The 24,067-nt window shown below is 31.3% G+C and overlaps 1 protein-coding gene across 6 annotated transcripts in view; it reads left to right on the forward strand.

Annotated features, from left to right (window-relative positions):
- The window catches only part of PDS5B (PDS5 cohesin associated factor B), a 164,001-nt gene that overhangs the window by 65,171 nt on the left and 74,763 nt on the right, over positions 1-24,067 (forward strand). For all 6 annotated transcript variants that reach the window (XM_074378039.1, XM_074378040.1, XM_074378043.1 and 3 more), the window contains exons 3-13: positions 744-947; positions 3,393-3,479; positions 3,586-3,683; positions 4,333-4,459; positions 6,346-6,426; positions 10,833-10,973; positions 13,248-13,363; positions 15,995-16,089; positions 16,900-17,045; positions 19,063-19,214; positions 20,460-20,573. In XM_074378039.1, coding sequence (XP_074234140.1) covers positions 744-947; positions 3,393-3,479; positions 3,586-3,683; positions 4,333-4,459; positions 6,346-6,426; positions 10,833-10,973; positions 13,248-13,363; positions 15,995-16,089; positions 16,900-17,045; positions 19,063-19,214; positions 20,460-20,573 — 1,361 coding nt within the window. The remainder of the gene's footprint in view (positions 1-743; positions 948-3,392; positions 3,480-3,585; positions 3,684-4,332; positions 4,460-6,345; positions 6,427-10,832; positions 10,974-13,247; positions 13,364-15,994; positions 16,090-16,899; positions 17,046-19,062; positions 19,215-20,459; positions 20,574-24,067) is intronic.

The raw sequence follows: 24,067 nt of genomic DNA on the forward strand, positions 1-24,067 counted from the left end.
GGCCAGCCCTACTTGTTGATTAGTATTTGCAGCACCACCTAGTGGATGCCAGATGGTCACCTTTGCATTAGAGTTGTATTTAAATGTTCCTGTCAAGGTAGACGTTTTGTTAAGTCTTATTTGAAGTAGTAATATTACAGATTGAGGCTTCATTGTGACTACTAATACTGAAATTAGCGAAAGTTTCTTCACAGAATTCGAACTATATCATTTTTCACCATTTTTGTTTCTGTCCCACTTCTTTTATGTAAATGTTTGCTTCCTTCTGTTCTTCCATAGATGCCATTGAGTCCTACTAATGAACCGTCCATATCATATTATCTTTTACAGTGGCACAAGAAATATTTTGTTTGATGCTTTAGTAGTTATTTCATGGTAGTGTTTTTTAATGTCTAGGGATGCATCTTTGTCATCCTCTCTTGAATCTGTTTATATATTCTTTACTAGCTCAATGTTGTAAAAGTGAGATGAAGTACTATGTAAGGCTAATTTTAAACTTTTAAAATCTGGGTAGCAGGTATGATGGATAAATGAAAAGTATTTTACTTAGTCTTTTAAAGAAAAGTTGTATTTACCCCATAGTTTTAGAATGATCTTGTCCTCTCAGATAGACACTTTCAGGGTTCACATGAAAGTGAATTTATTGGAATTTAACCTTTGTAATTAGTATGGTTTTTATTTCAGATGAATGTTATTTTTACATGGAGATTTTATTACTTGATTTTTTTTTTTTTAATATATAGATGGTTGTGAAAACTTTCATGGATATGGACCAGGACTCTGAAGAGGAAAAGGAGCTTTATTTAAACCTAGCTTTACATCTTGCTTCAGACTTTTTCCTCAAGCATCCTGACAAAGATGTTCGCTTACTGGTAGCCTGCTGCCTTGCTGATATTTTCAGGATTTATGCTCCTGAAGCTCCTTATACATCCCCCGATAAACTAAAGGCAAGTACTGATTAAAAGAACTACCAAGATTGACTGATGATGCTTTATCTTTCTAACTAAAATGGGAGTTACAGTATTTAGATCATTTCTTTGGATTCTTTGACATTAGTTGCAGCAATCTTTTGTTAAACTACCTCTGTTTTCTGTAGAACTTCTTCCTTGACTCCCCCCCATGCCAGAACCATTTGTACTTAATTTTGTAAAAACAATTTCTCATCTTCAGGATAAGAAGTAGATTACTACAGTGTATTATATAGTTTTTATATTATGTCATCACTAGTGCTATTTCAGTATAACTTGGGGGACACTTCCTTTTCCTTTTAAAAAAAACCACATTGAAGACCATGTTCATTATTTAAAACGCAGTATCTACTATTAATCTGAATTTATAGCATGTGAATCCTGATCATTTAATAGAAGGTGTGATGTAAATTGTTTTGAAGAATATACAATGAAAAGAATTTGAATGAAAGGTAGAAAACACACCTATTACCTGGTTATGGCCGTTGTAAGTAAAGGTCTGTGAATGGAATAATTTTTAAAAGACGAGAAAAGAAAGGGAATAGCCTGATTAACCCAAGAGTAGAAAGCATAAAATAATTAGAGCTGTGCAAAAAGATACTGAATAAGGCAGGTTAGAAGAAAGTTAGAAAAACCAACAATAATAAAAGATAATTGTTGAAACTGGGTTAGGAAATGAGTCCATAGGAAGATTATTAATACCTAGTGTGAAAAAAGGGCAATTTAAGTTTATTTTATTTAACAAATATTGATGTCAGTTATATATCAGGAACTGGGTTTACCTTGATGAAAAACAACCCAGACTTTGTTCTTAAATTCAGAGAGTTGCTTCTTGATAACTGGAGTGAGGAACCTGTTCATTTGATCAAGTCAGCCAGGATTCCAGTATGGAATGCCCAAACTGATTTGGGCAAGCTTGTTTTATATATCTTAAGATGAGGGAGGTGGGGGACAATATTTGTCATTTAGAAACAGAGTTAAATTATAAGATTTGAGAAACACCAGAGACTTCAAGTAGGTAACAGGAACCAGTCTTTGGAGTTGGGTACCCAGATTGTGTATGTTGATGTGTTGATTTTTGTATATGTTGAACCTCTAATTTGGAGCACTTGATTTGTTTAAGGAGGAATTGTATTTGGTTGACTGGGCTGTGGCTGTTCCTCACTAGGTGTCTTGTTGGCATTCTCGTGAAGAGGGAAGTCTAATTTAAGAGTGCTGCTACTTCTTCCTCTCTTGTGGATTTCTCAGTGTGCATAATCAATGACCTATCTCAAGACTCAAGTTTGTGTTTTTCTTTGTCTACAGTAGTAGTAATAGAAAATTGTGACACTTTGATTCCCACCTATACACTGTCAGTTTATTGTTGTTGTCAGAAAACTTTTTATACACTGGCTTCGTGTTTAGGATATTGATTATAAATGAGTATCGTCTTTCCGCCTTTGGGTAGAGTCGATACAGCACTTAGTTCTCTCTTAGTGAAACCAGAGATGGTTCATTCTTGGAGGATATATTTTTACAAATGTGTAAATGTGTAGTAACCATTTTTGAAGGATGTACTTTTGATAGTATTTTTCTTGAAAAACTACTCAGTCATCTGTATATTATATTTCTTCCTTTTTAAGAAATGCTTGTTGTTTACTTATAAGGTAAACATTTTTTCCTGTTTTCTTTTTATTGATTGAATAGCATGCTTCCTTCACAGAATTAGCTTTTATTATCATTTTAACCTTTCCCAAACTTTTCAAAAACATTATCCATAAAAATTTGATTCAAAGTGACATTGAACCTATATTTACTGAGGTATAAAGGGGTGTGTAATAAAAAAAAAACACAAAAGCAAGAGATGGGGATAGACTGAGAAATGGTAGGGGAAAAACAAGTAATTATAATGACTAGGTAAGAGCTTGACAAGTTAACGTCTAAGGGTCCTTTTAAAATTTCTAAGCTTCTGCAATTTATTATCTTTTCACTTGGTGATTTTATTTTGGAATTTTAAGTTTCTTAAACTGCTGTTTCTTTCTGTATAATTATAATATATGGTGCTGTTCCAGCAAACCTGATCAGATCAGCTCTCAGTCATTGCAATCTTTTTATTAATAATAGCAGAAATTTTAGTTTACTTGGTTTCTCAGGTCTTTTTTTTTTTTTTTTAACATACTGTAAGATGAAGTTTTTCTTTTCCTACTTTAAGATCATGGTAAATGATTTACAGTTTTTCTTTGAAGGGTAGTAAGATATCTGGTGTTTTCATGATGATACACATTTAAAAAATTATAGCCAAATACAAGTTTTTTCCCCCTGATTCTTCACAGTTTATCATGATAAATACACATGAATGCTGAAATACCTTTGGGAGTCTAGTGAATATTTATTTTCATTTAGCATTCATAATCTAAACAATACTTTGTCTTTTTTTTTTTTAAGGATATATTTATGTTTATAACAAGGCAGTTGAAGGGGCTAGAGGACACAAAGAGCCCACAATTCAATAGGTATTTTTATTTACTTGAGGTAAGCAACATATTATATCTTGATCTGACATTTTAAACTGATTTTTGTGCTTGTATATTTTTACTAATTAAAGTGTTTATCCTTTACCTTTTTTACTTATTTTTAGAACATTGCTTGGGTCAAGTCGTATAACATATGCTTTGAGTTGGAAGATAGCAATGAAATTTTTACCCAGTTATACAGAACGTTATTTTCAGTTATAAAGTAAGTTTATTTTACTGGGAATGTAAGCTTTTTTTAAAATATAAAGAATTTTTAACTTACAGATAAATGCATAAACTGTTTGTTATGAATATTGGAAGGCTCAGAAGAGTTGTAACTTAAGAACTCAACATGATTTTTATAGGTGTTTTAAAAAATCAATAGAACTTAATCAACTTTGTATTGTAAAGAATAATATAAGAGTGGCGTAAGGCAATCTATAGCCAATGTAAAAATATTTTTTGGATTATATTATTTTTCTTTTATTTTAATCACATATTACTGACTCAGTTCATGTGAATAGTTGAGCTTTTTCTGTATTCTTTAAAATTATATACCAGAATTAACTTTAGCAAAGCAATTTGATTTTCTGAAATTAAGGTAAAACTAAAGTTGCATTTGATTTGGTTACTTTTGATTGTGGAAGTGGTTAAAATTAGTCAAAAGTAGTCCAGCAGATGTAGTTTAAAAAATATCTTGGATGCTACTGTAAGATTTGGGAGAGAGGAAAGAAGCTTTAAAGGAATAGATAGAATTTGATTTAATTAATACCTTAGTATCATTTTAAAAATAAAGTATAATGTCCCATGTTATCATTAAATCCTATACATTTCAGGTATACTTTAAATGAAATATTTGTTTTGAATTCCAGCAATGGCCACAATCAGAAAGTTCATATGCACATGGTAGACCTCATGAGTTCTATTATTTGTGAAGGAGATACAGTATCTCAGGAGCTCTTGGATACGGTTTTGGTAAATCTGGTACCTGCCCATAAGGTAACTAGCAATATATACTGAAATATATCTAAAGCCTGTTAATATTAGTGTCCAGAATTTGTTCTTATGCTCAAAATTCAGTGTATCCTGTTTTAACCTTAGTTTTGGAGATTATTTTATTCATTAATGTTAATGAATATTAATTGTTTAATAAAACAATTATCGGTACACTTATTGGTCACTAATTAAATGAAAAGAAGAAACAAGAGATTTAGTACATGTGATAAAATGTCTGTAAAACTCAGTTTTGTATAGGATTATGTTTCAAGGAGTGTATTAATAGCTACTTTGATGTTATGAGGTAACTCCATATGTTGGGAGATATACAACCAATTAGAGCCTTAGGTAAAAGACAGTGATAGTGTAGTTGGAGGAGAGGGGTAAAAATTAAAAGGGAAGTCTCTACTAATTTGGAGAAAAGGGTATGTTGGTAACAGTGTTTCTTGCCTGGGTGATATTAATCAAAGTGTGTGTGTGTGTGTTCTTTGAAAATGATCTAGCTCTAGTAAGCAGCTGAAAATACGGTACTGTGATTCACCAGTATAAAGATCTCTGCGAACTTAAGACCTTTCTGGCAAGGTATAATCTAAGTCTATAGCTACCTAGCATTCACAGGGATTACAGTGCAAAGAAGAATTACAATAAATGTAAATGACCCAAATTTACTTCAGACAGATTGTCAGAATGGATTAAAAATAATCCAGCTAGTCATTGTTTTTTTTGTGTGGGGGGGCAGTAATTTGGTTTATTTATTTATTTTTAATGGAAGTACTGGGGATTGAACCCAGGACCTTGGGCACGTTAAGCACACAGTCTACCACTGAGCGATATCCTCCCTCACAGTCATTGTTAATAAGAGAGAACAAAAATACTGTCAGAAAGAGGTTGAAAGTAAAAAGGATGGAAAAAAGATTTGCTCTGAGACAACATAAGTATAGGCTAAGCTGTGTTGTGCATGTAATTGACAAATGTTTAGTGTATGAAATTTATAGAAGAACTATAAATAACAAGACAAAACAGCTCATTTGATAAATGGCAAAGACAGTAGTTATAGAAAATTATTTTTTATATACACAGGCAAGTACAAGGCGGTTTAATATCTATGAATAGGAGAATGAGTAAATAAGCTGTAGTATATTATGTATTAACATACTGAACAGCAATTAGAAATGAATTAAGTAATACAATACAAAGCATCCATGCAGATAAATCTAAAAATATGCTGAATGGGAGTTTCAGGATATATACACTATTCCTGCTTGTGTTTAAACTGGAATAGTGATTCCATTTTAGATCTTTGGTCGTGATTCTATCATCAGAGTCACACAGAAATATATTTTCTTAAAGTATTTTTTCTCTTGCACGTTTTTCTTTTCATATTTGACTGTTTGTTATGTTTCTTGTATCCTTGGACTTAGCTGTTCTCTGAGATGTGCTTTGAGAAAATCTGCTTTCCTATAACTGCCCCAAACTCTTTTGTATTTCCCCACCTTTGGGTCTCTCATTTCTGCCTACACCAGAACTCAGTTTATTCTCTAATGATGTTTTGGGTTTTTTTGGATTTGGAGTGAGCAGTCTGTATTTGTACTCAGCTGAACTGATTTGACTTTGGGACTAACTTACAATGACTGAGTATCTTGTTTTCTGTTCAAAAAACACTTACTGAATTTTTCTCTGTAGTTTACCTTATATTATGAATAAGATATGACCAGTTAGTCTTATGAGAAAAATGACTTTACTGTCTCCCTCTTATTCTAATTGAGCCTTAGACCATTTTCTCATTCATTTACTTAAGAGTAACTTTTTGAATATAAGTAATATTTTATTTTTCATATTTAGAATATATATATCACATATATAATATAGGTTCTGTTTTTTTTTCCCAGAATTTAAACAAGCAAGCATATGATTTGGCAAAGGCTTTACTGAAGAGGACAGCTCAAGCTATTGAACCATATATTACCAATGTAAGTCTTATTTGTAATTGGTTTTCAGAGGGATTAGCCAACATTTTAAAGACTGCTAGAAACAAAAATTTGGCAAGTAGTACATACTTTAAAATTTTGTATTGTTTTAATCATTAAGTATATTTTCTTTCTCCTTATTTAAAATTATTATTGGTTAATATTTTCTGGAAAGTGAGTTCTCATATTCTTTTGTTTATTCATTTCCTTCTTTGAAATTGCCTAGGAACTAAAACAGCTTTATTTTGGTTAGCAAGATGTACTGTTTCTAATGTTGGACAATAGATTTAATTGTAGTTAGATGAAACATATGGAACTTTTCGTTATTCAGAGAAGTTGCTTACAGCTTTTTGAAGATTAAGTTGACTTGTTCAAGAAGATATGAATTAATATCAAGACATAGAAGTTGAAGGCAAGTATGGATGACAGCAATATGGAGAAAATTGCCTTTCTTGACATCCTGGGGGTAGATTCCATATAAATCTATATATTCTGAAAATGGGGAAGAATTGCAGTGAAATGAGCCCTTTCTTTATCATCTCAAATCTACGTATTTATGATTGACCATCTTCTATTTATTTTCAGAAGAATGTATTTTGTCTGATAGGTTCACTGATAGAAGCTTATTGTAAGTTTTATTTTTTCTCCACAGTTCTGTTGAGCTGCACAACTCTAGATGGCACCATTCACATTGTCTTCCATGTGAATGGTACCTACTGGAACAAATCTAGAACAAAGTCTTAATGTTGGCCTCTGGAATTGTGTAGCAGTTCTGTCTCTTCACCTGCTTTCCACATTTACCCACATCTAAACATGTAAAGGATGTAAATCTGTCTTCTTGAAAAAAGTGAGAAAGAAAACCTTTTATAATTACTTATGTATTTAATTTTCCTGAAGTTTATTGAAGGAGAATTTTTCTTGAAGTATACAAAGTTTAAGTCATATATAAAATACATCATTAAAAGATGTACTTTAAAAAGTAACATACTTTATGAAAGAGTACCTTGGTAAATTCCAGTTTTTATTTCTGACTTATGGCCTTAAATAATTCTAAGCACATGGTGATTTAGAAAAATGTATTTGATTTTTAAGGAAATTGTTTTGGAGGGTGAACTTTCAGAAGCTGGAGAATCAAATTGTGTAATCTATTTTAATAGCTCCGATCAGATTACCAGGGAATTACAAATATTGATTTCCACAAATTTTGTGAGTCTTGGGTATTGGCTGGAGTAAACTGGTTAGATTGAGTGGACTGAGCTCTTTTTGTTATTGACTTAATGACACTTGAAGTTTGTAGACCCAAATTTAAGCATTCTATGATTAAATACCCCTTCCCCTTTCCTTTGCTTCAAGTGCCTCTGAATGAGTCTCCATGGCCATTAGATACACTAGGTGAGCTCCTCCTGGTGGTCATTTATTTAAATTGATATTGCCAAGCCAGATGTTTTTTAGGGGAACAATTTTTTTGGATGCCTTTTTCTGGCATAAAAAATAAGAAAATGACACTATACTGCATTGATCTTTTTCTAGGATTGGGGAAATAAATATTTGGGTAAATAAAGAAAAAAAGTTCAAGATAGAATGATGGTATTTGTTGAGTTAGGTGATTAGGTTCGTTATACTATTTTCAACATTTGTGTATGTCTGAAAGTATTTATAATAAAAGTTAAAAGAAAGGTATAAGGATCAAGGAAATACTTTTAGCAATCCCAGATAAATTAAGGTAAAGTATTTCCCTGTCATTTATACCTTAGATTAGTTTCCTCCTCATAGTTCTTGCTCACAGAAATAGATAACCCTCCTGCATACTTTCTTGCTGTATATCTTTATCATAACTAGGGGTGGGGTGCAAGAGGCACAGGACTAGTGGAATGGTCTGAGCACACTTTTAGTTACATATTTATTCCCAGTACTTTGTCTCTTTTATTTTCTTACCTAGCTAAGAAGTCATTAAGAATTGCTAATTTTTTTTTCCTCCTATCTTCCCTTATAAGTCTTCTTATTTTTCTACCTCAAGTGTCACTTGAGGTGAACTTAATTGTCTTGTAGGATTTTAGTACAGTGTTTAAAAATCATTCTCAGCCTTTTTGGACTTGTCTATAATAGCCATTATTCATCTTTCTTGTGGAGACTTAGCAAGCAAAAATAAAAGTAGACTATCAAGATAATAATAACCCCACTTCTGTCTGTTTTTCACTCTCATGCATGTAGGCACGTTCAAGTTTGTTCTTTATAGATAATAATTCTCATATATGTAGAACTTAAGAAATCACTGTGGTGTTACAGATCATTTTTAAAAATAGAATTTGTTATAACTTGACAAACTCAGGAAACTAAAAAGTGTGTGTATATATATATGTGTGTGTGTGTGTGTGTGTATATATATATATATATATATATATATTTTAGAAAGGTAAAACTGTCAAAAACAAAGTACATAGTGACAATTCAAAAAATTTCCTACATGGATCACTTTCTGGTAATTTTTTTTTTTTTTTAAATCACAAGTTTAAGGAGATGGCACAAAATTATTTTGTTGGATGGAAAAAATATATCAAGTTCATCTTGATATAGGTCAAATTTGGTTACGTTGCTAAATCTCACTTAGGCTGTTATTGGAGTTAATAATACTTGGGGTGATGGTAGAGAATGTGTTAATTAATGTGAAAGCAGTTTTGTAATTAAAATTGACTGTTTAAATCTAAGGTAGAATTTTTTACTGACCCTTAATTTACTCCTTGTTTCATTAGGAGGTGGTTGTTATACTTCAGTTTGTAATGTGAAAATTAGTTACCGATTTGTAAGTGAGACACTTATGTTTTCTGGAAGGAAATACTTTATTCAGATCTATATCTGCTACCTCCACTTAATTGTAAGCCCTCAGGGAGGTTGTTTTACCTATATTTGTATCATAGTAATTGTTATGTATTATTCATTCATTTACTAAATCTACATTGGATATCTCTGTGTCAGGTACATTTTTATAAGTGTCATAAAAGATACAGGCTCTTGTTATATAGTGGAGAAGACTACTTGGAGATATGTGGCAGTTATAAGTGTCAAATAAATATTTTTGACAGAATTTATAAGAAGTTAAACCAGGGAATTTTCTTTTTTTTCCATTTTCAAATGAGTTTTCTCCAGACTGGTGGAAGAGGGTGGTTTGATCACTGAGTTGGCCAGATTGGAAAGAATTACTGTTTTATTTGCTAAAGAAAGGTAGATTTATCCTTTTTAAACAGGAGAAAATTTGTGAATGAAAACAACAAAGCCACTTTATTTTCAGCCTGAATGAAGTTTAACCTTTGATGTCATAAAATTCTTTTCCCACAAAACTGATGAACAAGGAGAAACAAATAAGTTATTTTTAAAACCAGTAAAGAAGGACTAGTAAAATAGAATTTGTTCTTTTCTCTCCTTCTGGCTAGGTAGTTAGTACAGGTTCAGAGATCTAAAAATGTTCGTTTAAGAACAACCCAGGAACTAAAAGTAAGCAGAGGAGACATAGAAATGTGAAGTCTTTGTACTTTCCAGATAGAAAACCTAATTAAGCTAAATTGTATGTTAACTGTCACAGAGAGAAGAGATCAGAACAGCTCATATGGTGTAAAGAATCCTTAACTCCTTCTTCAAGTTGAGAATATGTGGTATATGCTCTGAGTTAATTTTTTACATATTTAGAAGATGTTTAATAGAAAGGAACTTGATCATTATGCCCTGTATCTTTACCATTTTCAGTATTAACATGTTGAATGATCTGAGTATGGAAACTAATTAGAGCTGGCTGCTTATTCACATTTGGATTTTCCTTGTGTTTGTGTGTACTTTTAATTGGACTTTAATTAGTGCTGTAAGCCTTGTACATATGTATACATTGTTTATCAGACTATAAAAGAAGACAAAGTATTAAAAGGTTGTTTTGCATTGTAAACAAAATTTACACATAAAAAAAACAGAATTGGCTTCTACTATGAAATGAAGGTTTAAGGTTTTTTTTTTTGCCTTCATTGCTGTTGTCTTCCATACATGTATAATGAACAAAATGTGATCCTTTGCCCTTAAGAAATTTATCTAGTAGAGAAATTTAGATGTGTACTCATATAACTATGATACAGGATAAAATATGGTAAGCACCATAAGGGGGTATAAAGTATATTTGACAGGTAGGGTGTTTATTGATATACTAACTGATGAGTTAGTAGAAATTACGTATCTTTTATTGTGTACGAGGTGTATTCCTTATTTTTTATGTAGCCCATAATGATTTCCCATCTACTCTTAGAAAATGTTTTGATATGCCTATTTTGACTTTATATAAGATGATAATGAATTTAATTGAGTGATAAGATTTTAGAAAATTTGATTTACCTATGGTGTTTCTATTAATGATAGATTTTCTTTCTCCAAAGTTTTTTAATCAGGTTCTGATGCTTGGGAAAACATCTATCAGTGATTTGTCAGAGCATGTCTTTGACTTGATTTTGGAGCTCTATAATATTGATAGCCATTTGCTGCTCTCAGTTTTACCCCAGCTTGAATTTAAATTGAAGGTAACTATTCTAAAAATAATACAGTTTTATCAACCTGATTAGCAAAGAGTATTATTCGTGACTTTTTAATCCTCATAGTGGGTTTAACTGAATGTTACAGGTGTGATGTTATCTTACTGTTTTTTATTTACACATTTGTACCTTGCCTACTTGTGTTATCTCCAGTTCCTGTCATGGTGCTTTGCAGATAGAATCAGATTAATTAATGATTAGCAGGATGGTATTTCCCTTCATATATTTTCCATGGAAATTCTAGGTTGTGATTAGCTGTTGGGATCATAGCTATACATCAAATTTATGTTTTTAAGGTATAATTTATAGTGGTTCCCAAGACCCTTTGATTTTTGCCATGAAAATAGTTTAGGATCTGTTACCCACATGGGGTGAGATATTTTCCCTTTATTAATAGTGTTACCTTATACTTGCCTAACCTATATTGAAAGGTCCTTTGCTTATCACATAGTTTTCTGGAATCTTTTGTTAACATGTCCTTATTGCATTGACATTAAATTACATCATTAAATTGAGTTTCATTTGCAGATTTGGGGCATGTTCTTTTCTCCTTCAAATTATTACATAAATATTAAATAAAGCTGGTTATAATTAATAATTTCTGATGAACCACACTGTACCACCCAGAAAAGTTTTTAAATGATTTCTTTGTTGTATTTCTTGTTTCTAAAAATTTGAATTTATCTCTTTGAGAGCTACAAAATAAACAGTTTATGTCGGTAGTGTAAATAATCCCAAAATGGAGCAAATAATCAGTCTCATTTATTCTGGGGTATATTTTTGTTGTATTTCTCAAGTGAGTTATTTGATTCACTGACCTTCCTGCCCCCTTTTTTCATTCAGTTAGCAATTTTGATAAGGCAAGAGGCAGTCATACTTTTAATTATTTGTTGGTTTGATTTTCTTTAATAAAAATATTGAGTATTATAAGAAATATAAAAATAAGGAATTATCATTCCTGCTTCCAGCAAATTTATCATCTGTTATGGGAGGAAGAGGAAAAAAATCCAAATCTAGTGAGAGGCCAGATAAGTGTCATAAAAGATACAAGCCAGCATACAATTGAAGCAAAGAAAACACCATGCAGAAGCATATAGAGGTAGGAAGGTGTTGGGTAAATCCACAGAACACAAGGAATGAGAGTTGCATGGTCGCATAAAGTAAGTTTAAATCATTCCTGGCTGCACATTAGCATCTTCACCTGTGAAGCCTTAATAATATCCAGGCATTAACCCAGACCAGTTGATCAGAATTTCTGGCAATAGTAGAGTCCAGGCATGTTTTTTTTTGTTTGTTTCTGTTTTTGTTTTTGTTTTTGTTTTTTTACAGCTTTAGACGTCATTGTAATGAGCAACCAGAGTTGAAAAGTACTTTTTTAGAAGAATGATGAAAGAAATAGTGGAGATGAGTCAGGTCATATTATGGGGGCTTTCAATGCTAGGCTGAGGCATTGGTTTAAAATTTTAAAAGAAATCTGTGCAGTGCTGTCCATAGTACCTTGAACATTGGAGCTTTTTGACAATCCCTGATTGTCAAGTTTTATGTTCAAGTCTAGTATTGTGGCTGACTCATTCATTTAACTATTGTGTCATTTGTTAGAGGTACCAAAATCAATAGTATAATTTGAGTTCTTACTCCTAGAGTACCCAATTTGTATATAAAGCAGAAATTTTAGCTTTTGCTTATCAAGGCTTCATCACATTATTGAACTCCATTATGAATCTGGTATATGTAGGTGAAATGACTCTCCTTTTGAAGATTTAGTGCATATTTTTTCTACAAAGAGCTTCATCAGTACCATCATACATAATTCTCTCATTACTCTAGGCCTGCACATTAGCATCTTCACCTGTGAAGCCTTAATAATGTCCAGGCATTAACACAGACCAGTTCTATCAGTATCTGTTCTTAAAAATCACAAAGAGTTTTTTTAAGGGCCTCAAGTAGGTTTGATGTGAGTTTTTGAATTTGACTTTGAATGGAAATAAGCCTCAATTGTAGGTGGGGCCACAAATTTTTAATCAGACTTTGGAGTGAATTTTCATGTAGGGGAGTACTTTTTTAATGTAATTTGAGATGATTAGAACATTTAAGATAACATTTAATTTTGTGGCAAATAAAACATTTTTGTGTATAATTTATCAGCTGAATGTATGAAAGGTTTCCTGTGGAATTGGAAGTTAAGGGAAATAATGGGAAAAATTATTCTGAGTATATCTATCTGCCTTATGGTTTTAAAGCTGCGGTTGTGTTTTCTTTTAGAGCAATGATAATGAGGAACGCCTACAAGTTGTTAAACTACTGGCAAAAATGTTTGGGGCAAAGGATTCAGAATTGGCCTCTCAAAACAAACCGCTCTGGCAGTGTTACTTGGGCAGGTATATGATTTTGGTGTCCTGTTTAAAAGTAATGTATGTTTACATCTACTTATTATTTTAAAACAACATCCACATTTAAGATCATTCTCTGTAATTATAATGAAATGAAAGGTTTTATATTTTGAAATTTCTAAATACTGAAAGTGATTGGCCATATTTATGATTTCCCCTTTTCTTCTTATTTTGTCTTCAGTAATTTTTAAAAGATGATATATTTAAAAAGCTATCTCACAAAGTATTATAATCACAGAATTAAACTGTATTACCTAGCAGTGGTTAATTCCAACTGAAAATATATCATCGTGAGATATAGCCCCTCCACAAAATAGTTATATTGAGTTAGATTATTTGGAGATATTTTAAAGATAAGGGTATCCACAGAATGAATAAATAAATGATTGTATATGTTCCTTCTACTAACCTCTTTTTTTTACTTTTCTCATGAGAAAGAGGAAATGATAACCTGGATTTCTTGTATGCTTTTAATGATCCACAAACCTCCTGAAATTAGTTGCAGAATTTTGAGTGTGTTTGTGTATTTTTTCTGTAAAAAGAGTTCATTGCATTTTTAAAGGTGTCCTTGATCTGGAATATGTTAAAACCATCACCAAGTACCCTGGCTGAAGCTTACTTTGACCCTGAAGATAAAGGAGGATTTTTTTCCCCTGCTTTTTTGTTATTGTGCTCATGACAAAAATACATACACATTGTAAATAAACAGATGCATAGGATTTAGAGATTCATATTCTATTTTCTTTATTATTTATGTATTTGCATTGTCATTACCACTTTTCTTTCCATTTCATTACCAGAACTATCAATGATTGTGATTAGTTTAGTCTCTTGGTCTTGTTTTTCTTATTTGTTAAATGAAGCTATAAGCCTTTGTAAGTGCTTGTTAAGCCATAAATTCTTACCCTGATTTCTTATCTATTATATAGCTCAATAATATTTAACAAGGTGTGTTAAACTAATAAAAATCAGTCTGTCATCATTTTGAGTTAGATTTCTAGACTTTTTCCCCTTAAATACAATGGAAAGTTTGAGGGCAGTAGTGCAAAATATTTTAATTAAGTTGTGTAAGTAAAATTAAAGTCTGTTTTATTTAAAGTGTTAGAACAAAAATACAATTTTATATATAGACATTTAATATATCTTTAAATCAGGACTTGGCTTAGCCAGACTTTATTTTATAGGTTTTTAAGAGGAAAAATCCTAATTTGAACTTGTTACCTTTCCATTATATTGTAATTTTTCCTTTTATTACTAATGACATAAAACTTGCACATTATTCCTAATGTTAATGAGCTAGAGTAATTTTTAAAGATGTTTTATAATAGTTATATAGTATGTGTTTAGTTGAGAGTGATAAAGTATACAGGAATTGAGTACCTGGATTCAAAACACTCAGGAAACTATATGAGACCAGAGGCTAGATTTTATAACTTTTTTGGGGTGTACTTCATAGAGCAGTTTTTTTCTTCCTAATAATAAGCTTTTATGAGTAATTTTTTGCTCATTTAGAAGACTTCCTTTTTCTTTTTAGTGCTAAATTTTGTACTGAGTGATGTGACATTTGGAAACATTTTGATCTTCTAGAATTAAGACAGGAAAATATTGAATAGAAAATTCTTGCTTCACTTTAATATTAAGAGATTTTTTTTTTAAATCATTGTTTTGTACTCCTTAATGAACTTACGTATGTAGGCTTTAAGTATCAGTGGTTTAGAGACAGCTAGACATCATGTGCTTCCTGATGGAGAAACACAATGCCATTATCAAGGAGTCTTGCTAAAACAAATGAACCTGAACATGATCAGGTCTCTAGACTGGCTACTAATTTGCAGGATTTAGGAGAAAGGGGAACTTTTTAATTGACATCAGAATGATACAATTAGCAAACTCTAAAGTGTGGAAAAACACTACACACACAAACAGAAACAGTTGCTTCATCAAATTACAAGGGGGAAACAAAAGAGAGGGGAAATAGAAGAGTAAGATAATTAAATGACATATCAACCAAAGAGTTTTAATTGTTCAGAGATACATACTAAGGTCTTTACATTTCCATATAAACATTTGCTTTGATACTAGTGCAAATAATTAGTGCAAATGATGATTACTAGATAAGAGTCATTTGAGCATGATTTTAGAGTTATGTGAAATAATACAGAGTTTAGTGCAAGATCTACCAAACATTTGTGAATGTTTAAGAAAGAATACTTCTAGGAAATGTTTTCTTTTCAGTTTGGGATTTATATAATTTATCAGTGAACTATGTATACACATATACTTGCATAAACAGATATATTTGAAAGTATAATTTTTAGAGGAAGAATTTCGTCATTCCAGTTCTTGCATATAAGCCAAATGTGTACTGTTTAAACATGCTCCTTAAAGGTACATACTTCTCACAAGAGATTGTCATAGTTTAATATAGAGGTTCCAAAGCATTCATACTTATGTCATATATCAAAAACTTTCTTAAAATAGTCTGGCTTCACTTTGAATTAACCTGCATAAATTGTTTTCTCTTTTAATTGGAGAAATAAATATAAATTGAGTGCAGATTAAACACATATCTGTTTCTCTTATTTTAAATATTACTCTGTGCTTTTATATTTTTATCAGGTTTAATGACATTCATGTACCAATCCGCCTGGAATGTGTGAAATTTGCTAGCCATTGTCTCATGAACCATCCTGATTTAGCAAAGGACTTAACAGGTACTATATACCCCAACAGCAGATGTTCCTAGATGCTCTTTGGTGAAAAAAATGGTTTTATACATAGGAAAAAATCCTTTTTGGGGGGTGTGTATGTGTGTGTGTATGTATGATTATGATAGGTGAAGTCTTCTTGCTTCAGTTCATCATCATGGAAGTTACTCCCTGAGGCTAGAAGTTTTACCTCCTAGCACCTATATAAAAAGTAGTGTTATCAGAGGTAATACTGATTTCTTAGTTAAAGAACAATTCTAGAAATATTTCAGGCATTTGGATTTGAGTATGTCTTGACTTTGAATAGATTATGAGGCTTTAATGGTCTTTAATATTTTGAGAACTTAGGTGAGAGCCATTAATTTATAAACTAACCATGCTTAATGGAGATAACTTTTCTTAAATCTGTATATTTATAAGATATTTCAGAACTTTGCATTTTTATAGTACTGAGAATATCATGTATCTGACTATTGCTGTTCTGTTAAATTTTTTAAAATTATGAAATATTTCAGAAAATACAGATCAATATAACAGCCTCTGTCTTCCTCAAAAATGTTAGTTTTGCTGTATTAGCTTAGGAGATTTTTAAAAAAGGTAATAATTGTAGATGAGGTTGAAATGCTCTTCACAAACTATTCTCTTTCCTACCTCTACAGAGGGCAACCTCTCTATTAAATTTGGTCTGTATCCTGTTCATGTGTTTCTGTCTATGCCACATGTGTATCTGTCCAGGAATTATACATATAGTATTGTTTTTTCAAACATTTTAAGTGTTAAAGTTCCATTTTAATCAAATAAAAATTTATTTTTCAGAGTATCTTAAAGTGAGGTCACATGATCCTGAGGAAGCTATTAGACATGATGTTATTGTGTCTATAGTCACAGCTGCTAAAAAGGATATTCTTCTGGTCAATGATCACTTGCTTAATTTTGTGAGAGAGAGAACATTAGACAAACGGGTAAGTAGGAATAATTATGATCATTAGTAGGTTTTCATTTTGAGTACTTGAAGTTTAATGGTATTTCATTTGAAAACACTGAGATTTAAATGTAATTAGCCCTTTTGGGGGAAGCATTTTAATATTTAAAATAATATTTATGAGGAGGTTTTACTTTTTGTTACATTAAATTTTATAGTTTTTCTTTATTAGTATCATTTGTTCTTATCCTCAGAATGGGACAACTCTAAATGGTATAGTAGTCAGTTATTTAAACTATATACTAGTTTTCATAAGTGACTTTTGTAAAGGCCTCTGACACTTCTCTTTCATCTTTTCTCTTTTTCCTTTCATATGGGTATCAGTTGGTATTCCTCCAGCTGACTATGTTACAATTTCTGTGGAATAGAAAATAAAAGATATTTTTAACTTGGCAAAGCTAAACCCAACAAAGCAGCATGCTTCTAGCCTATCTTCTATGACCCTGCACCTTCCTTCTTGAGCATCCAATAACTCCACTCATTAGTCAGTGGCTTCTGAAGAGAGGACTGTCTTGTTATGTTTGTATTCCATGTTGCCTGGAATGTATTAGGCATTCAGTTAAGTGTTTCAGTGAATATTCATTCTCTCCTCCTCCCATTGCCTTTCCTTCATGGCATGGATTTCTCAGACTTAGACTTGAGAGTAATTTGGTGAAGGATGAAGATCTTTGAGGTATTTAGGGATTAATTAGCAACGAAAGTGGGAGGTCTGTTCGTAGCTATGAATATAACTAGGTAAATACAACATTTTCACAGTTGTTTATAAGGTCAAGTGTGCTTCTCCATCATTTAATTATCTCTTTGTAATGCTGGTTGTGGATAGAGAATAGATGGACAGGAATTGGACAGTTTTCCCTCCAAATCTGTAGATACTCAGAACAACTTATTTTAATTGATGAATTTAAACTTGTGTTTATAGAATATTTCACTGGAGTATTAAACAGTGAAAAGGCCAAAAGCTATAAAGAAGGAAAAGGAGATTTGCATCATGGTAGGATAATAGTCTTCTAAGTGTTGATGTAATCTTTTTCTTACTTACACTTAGAATTTAAGCTAAGTGTTTGTGTATTATTGGAATCATAATTCACGTATATTTTTGATCATGCTGTGTTCATTGTAGGGCTACTTTGTTTATTTATGTAAATATTAATTGAAAACCAAGAAAATTGAGTATATTTATGTTATTGACAGTATTAGAATATGGTATATTTTTAAATTCTCCCTAAAGCAGCAGTTTGGGGAATTAGAGTTAGAAATAGGGAATTAGAAAGTTTTTACAAACAAATGGAATTCTTATTTTGTGAGTAGAGCTTTTGAAGTCTTTTATTTCAATATGTATATAGTGGATGGATGAAATAAGGACTATTCTTTATCTACTGTAATTAATTGACAAAAAAAAAAACCAAGGGAAGAATTTGCTATGAGTGACAGACTGCAAAGGAGTAGTTTTTGCAGATTCAAGAAGTTCTAAGTATTACTAACATCCTATTGATTACAGTGCCGTGTTTATGTAAAATTTAACAGTAGACTCATACCAAGATAAGTAATTTAGATGCGCTATAGCAGATATGTATTTATTTAAAAAATAGTTGAATACATTTCTCTTATACTTTGACTTGATTACCAAATATTACAAAATGAACCACTGATGTGTCTGTACATTCAGCAAAATTTGGTAACATGCTTTCCCTCACTAATTCTAAGTGACATTATGTAGATTGTGCTTGACTTTTGTTTTTAGGGGTAGGTGATGGGTGTAAGTTATCAAAGCATTAAAATTCTTTATACATGTTAATATGTGTCTGCTTGATTGACATGGTAGATATATTAAAATGATAGTTGTGTTTTTTCATATAGTCATTATAAATTGATACTCAGTAATTGAAGGTTGGAAATATATTGTGTAAGGTAAATAAAAAACTAGAAAACTAGACTTTCCTGAATTAATACAATGGAAACATTTTTAAATTATAAAAAAATTTTGTTTTTATTTTAAGTGGAGAGTGCGCAAAGAGGCGATGATGGGACTTGCCCAAATTTATAAGAAATATGCTTTACAATCAGCAGCTGGAAAAGATGCTGCAAAACAGATTTCATGGATCAAAGACAAATTGCTACATATATATTATCAAAACAGTATTGATGATAGGTAAGTTAATCACACCACATGTAAAATATTTGGTACTTTTGGTATTATATAACTGTTGTCAATCTGTTGTTTTAGGCAAACTATTTTCTTTATAACTTTAAACTCCTTCCTCAGTTTTTATTGTGAGTTACTGATAATGAGTGGCTGGTTTTCTTCCTACCAAAGCCATTAATGAAGTAGTAATGTCCATATAACTTTTGAGGATGGATACAGCTTTTATGGTCATTTTTGTGTACTTTTTTTTTTTTAACAAAGTAGTATTTAAAAGTAGGAATGCATGTAATTATGATTTAAATTTTGTTTCATAGGTAATAAAGATCTACATTCATTTTTTTGAATAAAAATTTTTGAAATAAAATTCTAATAAATATGCACCCTTTGGATTTAGGCATTTTACATGAAAACAATTCCAACTCAAGGCTGAAAAATTATTTATTTATTTTAATTTTAACATTATCTGCATTTAATCTTTGTATTTTTCTGTTCCAGTGTAAGGTTAGATCTTGTATGGAACCTAACCATTAGTAGTTAATAGACCTGTTAAGTCCTGCCTACAGTTTGAATTGATTTGATAAATTTTTAGTGGGGTCCAAATGATCGTGCCTATAACAAGTGAAAATGAGAAAAAAGAACCAAAAAGAAGAACCAAAAGAACATCTTACAATTTTAAGATGTATAAGAACTAGAAACCAAGTATCTTAAGGTTGATATTATCTAAGAAATTTCTTATTTATTTATAAAATTGACATTTTTAGACTTTTTGAGTGTGTGGCACCATTGCACAGAGATTTGTATTATAGCACTGCCCCCTTCCCCCTTTTTGTATTTCTCACCAGGTCTTTTTTCATGATGGTCAGTATGAAAACTCAGAAGAATCTTAAACATTTCTTTATAGTTTGAGTTTATAGATGATTAGAATTTGTCACTTGGAAGGTTCTGGTGTAGTTTTTAACCCTTTATTATTCAAACAAGGAAATCAAGTCCTTAACTTGCCCAAGGTTATGCAGAGGTAGTTACCTTAGCTGGGTGTAAGGCTGTTTACAGTGCATCCATCATGGGGTTTTTTTGTTTGTTTGTTTTTTGCACTCTTATAGAAGGAAATCTTTGATTTGGAAATCTCATCTCCACTCAGAAAGAAGCTCTTTTATAAAATGTGTTTTTTTATGTGTTTTGGAGTTTTACATACAGTTAATACATACATTTAAAGAAATCAATTCTCAGTATCTTCTCTGTGTTCTTTTGTAGATTGCTTGTTGAACGGATCTTTGCTCAGTACATGGTCCCCCACAATTTGGAAACTACAGAACGGATGAAATGCTTATATTACTTATATGCCACACTGGACTTAAATGCTGTGAAGTATGTTTCCAATGTCAAATCCTGTTCTTTCCGTCTTTTACAGTATACTGGATTGTATGGAAAAGAAAGCACAACTGTGTTTTAAAATGTCAACAATTTATGTAATACAAACATTGTTTAAATGATCAGGCACAATAAAATACTTGGGTATTTTTTCAGAAGTACTGCTATTAACATGAAATTAACCAGGATTTTTGTAAGCACTTAAAAAACTGAACTGGTTGACATGGAATCTTTTAGGATTTATTTTTTTCTCTCTCCATATCTTAATAATGTTTCAAGAAATATTGATGTACTTTTTGTTTTTATTTGTGTTTTCCTTAAGGTTAGAAAGGCTAATATTATGAAAATTCTGCTTTCTTGTTTTCACCTGATACTGATTTGAATTATGGTGTAGGGCAGTAGTGTACATATTTGTGTGCTGCACAGTTTCAACATTGTGTTGTAGTTTGGCATAAGGGTAAGCACAAATATATTTTTATGACTGTTTCATTCAAAAAATGCTTTTGAAAGCCTTTGTAGGGAGTTGGCGTTTAATTTCCCCCATGGGAATTATTATATGTGCTATTTATATCTTTCATAGATGTATTGAGGAAAACGTTGCAGGAGGAAATATGTGTATTTCTTGATATACACTGTACTTAGGCACAGGAATTTGTATTACCTATGACTGCTTTTGTGCTGCAGTGGCAAAGTTGAGTAGTTTCAGCAGAGACTGTATGACCCACAAAACTTATAATGTTTACTATCTGGCCTTTTACAGAAAAAGCTTGGCAAGTCCTAGTATAAGTGGTATTTTTTTCCTGTTTTACGCGTGGTGAACTGAATCCCACAGTGGTCAATTAACTTGCACATAGTTATATAGGCAATAACAGACAAAGCCAGAATTTGAACTCACTTCTACTTGGTTCCAAAGTTCATTCTTTTTCCACTGCATATAGTAAAATAAGTTACCAGTATATTTAATTGATTGTAAAACGAATTGAAATGCATCCTTTTCTTCGTGGTGTAATTGATGACCCCTTAGAATGGATGACTGATAGATATATACAGATATAGATATATATTTCATATATATATATATTCCATTTGAAACAACCTATTTGAAATCACACGCAGTATAGACTCCTTGACTCAGCTCAGCTATCATTCAGGGGTAAAAATGAATTAAAGACATTTTCCAGCAAAAAATGAGAGTTAACCACTCATAGATCCTACTTGGAAGAATTGCTAAAGAATAAAAAAGGACGTTAAATCCAGAAGGAAGGAATAGGATAAAGTTTTCAAGTGGTGGGAGTATGGATTAAAAAGTAGCTTAGCATGTAGGCTGAAACTTAGCCAGCATACGCAACTGTAATAGTACATGAGCTCTCTTGAGAGTCCCTGGGACACCCTGCCCCATGCCTGGGTGGACCCTATCAGATAACAACATGTAAGATGGCAGGTAAAATGTTCTAAGTGTCTTTTATCATATAAGAGTGAGGATGGACATGTTGATTACTTAGACCATGAATCAAGTGTGAGTATTAAAAATTTGAGTCACCCTTAAAAAGTAAAATTTGAATGTATAGCTTCCAAACCCATAGGAGCAAAAAATTAATGAAAACTAGAAATAGAAAAAGAGAAGAAAATAATTATAAGTAGAATATAGAAAACATAAATAGCAGATACAACTAAATATTTTTATTAGATATCTTCGCTTAAATGACAAGCTCATTTGATTGAATTAAATAAAAATGGTGACATAGGAAATACACTGAAAAATAATGCCATGGAAAAGTTGAAAGTAGATTCCAACCTGTGGAGCAATTGATTCTACAGAAATAGTTGGTGAGTGAGTGAATATTTACTTGTTTTAAGTTAAATTACGTAAGATATATATAATTTTATTTTTATTTATTTTGGGGTTTTTTTTGTTTTTTTGTGATTTTTTTTATTGTGTTATAAGATATATATAATATTTTTAAATGATTTTTTATTTTAACCAACTTTCGGGAATTAACTAACCCAACTATACACCTAATACTTATCAACATTTTATTACTTTAACTTTACATTTATCTGTGGTTATTTTCTCCAAAAGTCTTTACGTTTATTATTATGAAATATTTAATACATGCGAAGAAATCAAATATAAGTTTTGAGGCACAGTAATAAAATAAAAATATCTGTGAATCCGCCACCCAACTTGTGAGCTCTTCTACCTTTCATCCTCCTGCCTTCCTCCCAGAGGAAACCACTAGCCTTAATTTTGTGTTTCTCATTTCTTTTTAAGAAATTGTTTCATCATATGTATGTATATATATAATGTTATATCCTTTAATAATAAATGATATATTTTTGCTTGTTTTTGAGCTTTATGAAAATGGAATAATTGTGGATATAGTCTTCTGTGATTTTTTTTTCCCACCACTCTATTACATTCCTAAGCTTCTTGCATACTATATATATATATAACTTGTGGGTCATTCATTTTCACTGTGGTATTGGATTACATTATGTCATTATGTCACAATTTTATTCCATCATCTTGACATTGGAAATATGAGTCAATGGAAAGCTTGGACATTTGTGTTGTTTCCATTTTTTTAGTAATACAAATAGTACTACTGTGAACATTTTTCGATTTAGTATACATACACAAGGGTTTCTCTAAGGTATGGTTATGAATGGTTCTCACATTTGGCTGCATAATTGTCTGAAGTGTAGTAGGGCATTGGGGTTTTTAGAAAAGCGTTTCTGGAGATTCTAATGGGCAGCCAGGGTTTGGGATTGCTAGTCTACAGGTACGGGTGGATTGGCTGAGCATGCACATTTTCAGCATTATAAACTGGTGTCAAATTATTTCCCAGTAAGATTACTCTAATTTATACTCTTACCAGTGTTTTGTAAGTTTCTACATCCTCCTAAACATCAGGTGTCTTATTTTTTGTCAGTCTTTTTGTGTATCAAATTTTGTCTCATTTCCCCCCCATATTTGTGAATACTAATAATATTGATGTTTTTGTTAGTTTTTAATTTCGCTATAGTCCTCACCACTCTGTATTATAATAGCTGTCCTACTTTAATCATTTGCATTACTATTCTAGCCCAGAAAGTCATTTGAATTTGTGGCCTCTAATTAGTTTTTTTTTTCCTTTTTTTTTTCCTTTTTTTATTCCTTTTTTTCCCTTTTTTACTTTTTTAACAATATAACTTTTATTAATTTATAATCATTTACAGTGTGTCAAATTCCAGTGTACAGCCCAATTTTTCAGTTATACATGAACATATATATATTCATTGTCACATTTTTTTCTCTGTGTGCTAGCATAAGATCTTGTGTATATTTCCCAGTGCTATACAGTATAATCTTGTTTATCTATTCTACAATTTTGAAATCCCGTCTATCCCTTCCCACCCTCCGCCCCCTTGGCAACCACAAATTTGTATTTTATGTCTATGAGTCTGTTTCTGTTTTGTATTTATGCTTTGTTTGTTTTTGGTTTTTTTTC

Source organism: Camelus bactrianus, chromosome 14 (assembly GCF_048773025.1).
Source record: "Camelus bactrianus isolate YW-2024 breed Bactrian camel chromosome 14, ASM4877302v1, whole genome shotgun sequence".
NCBI lineage: Eukaryota > Metazoa > Chordata > Mammalia > Artiodactyla > Camelidae > Camelus > Camelus bactrianus.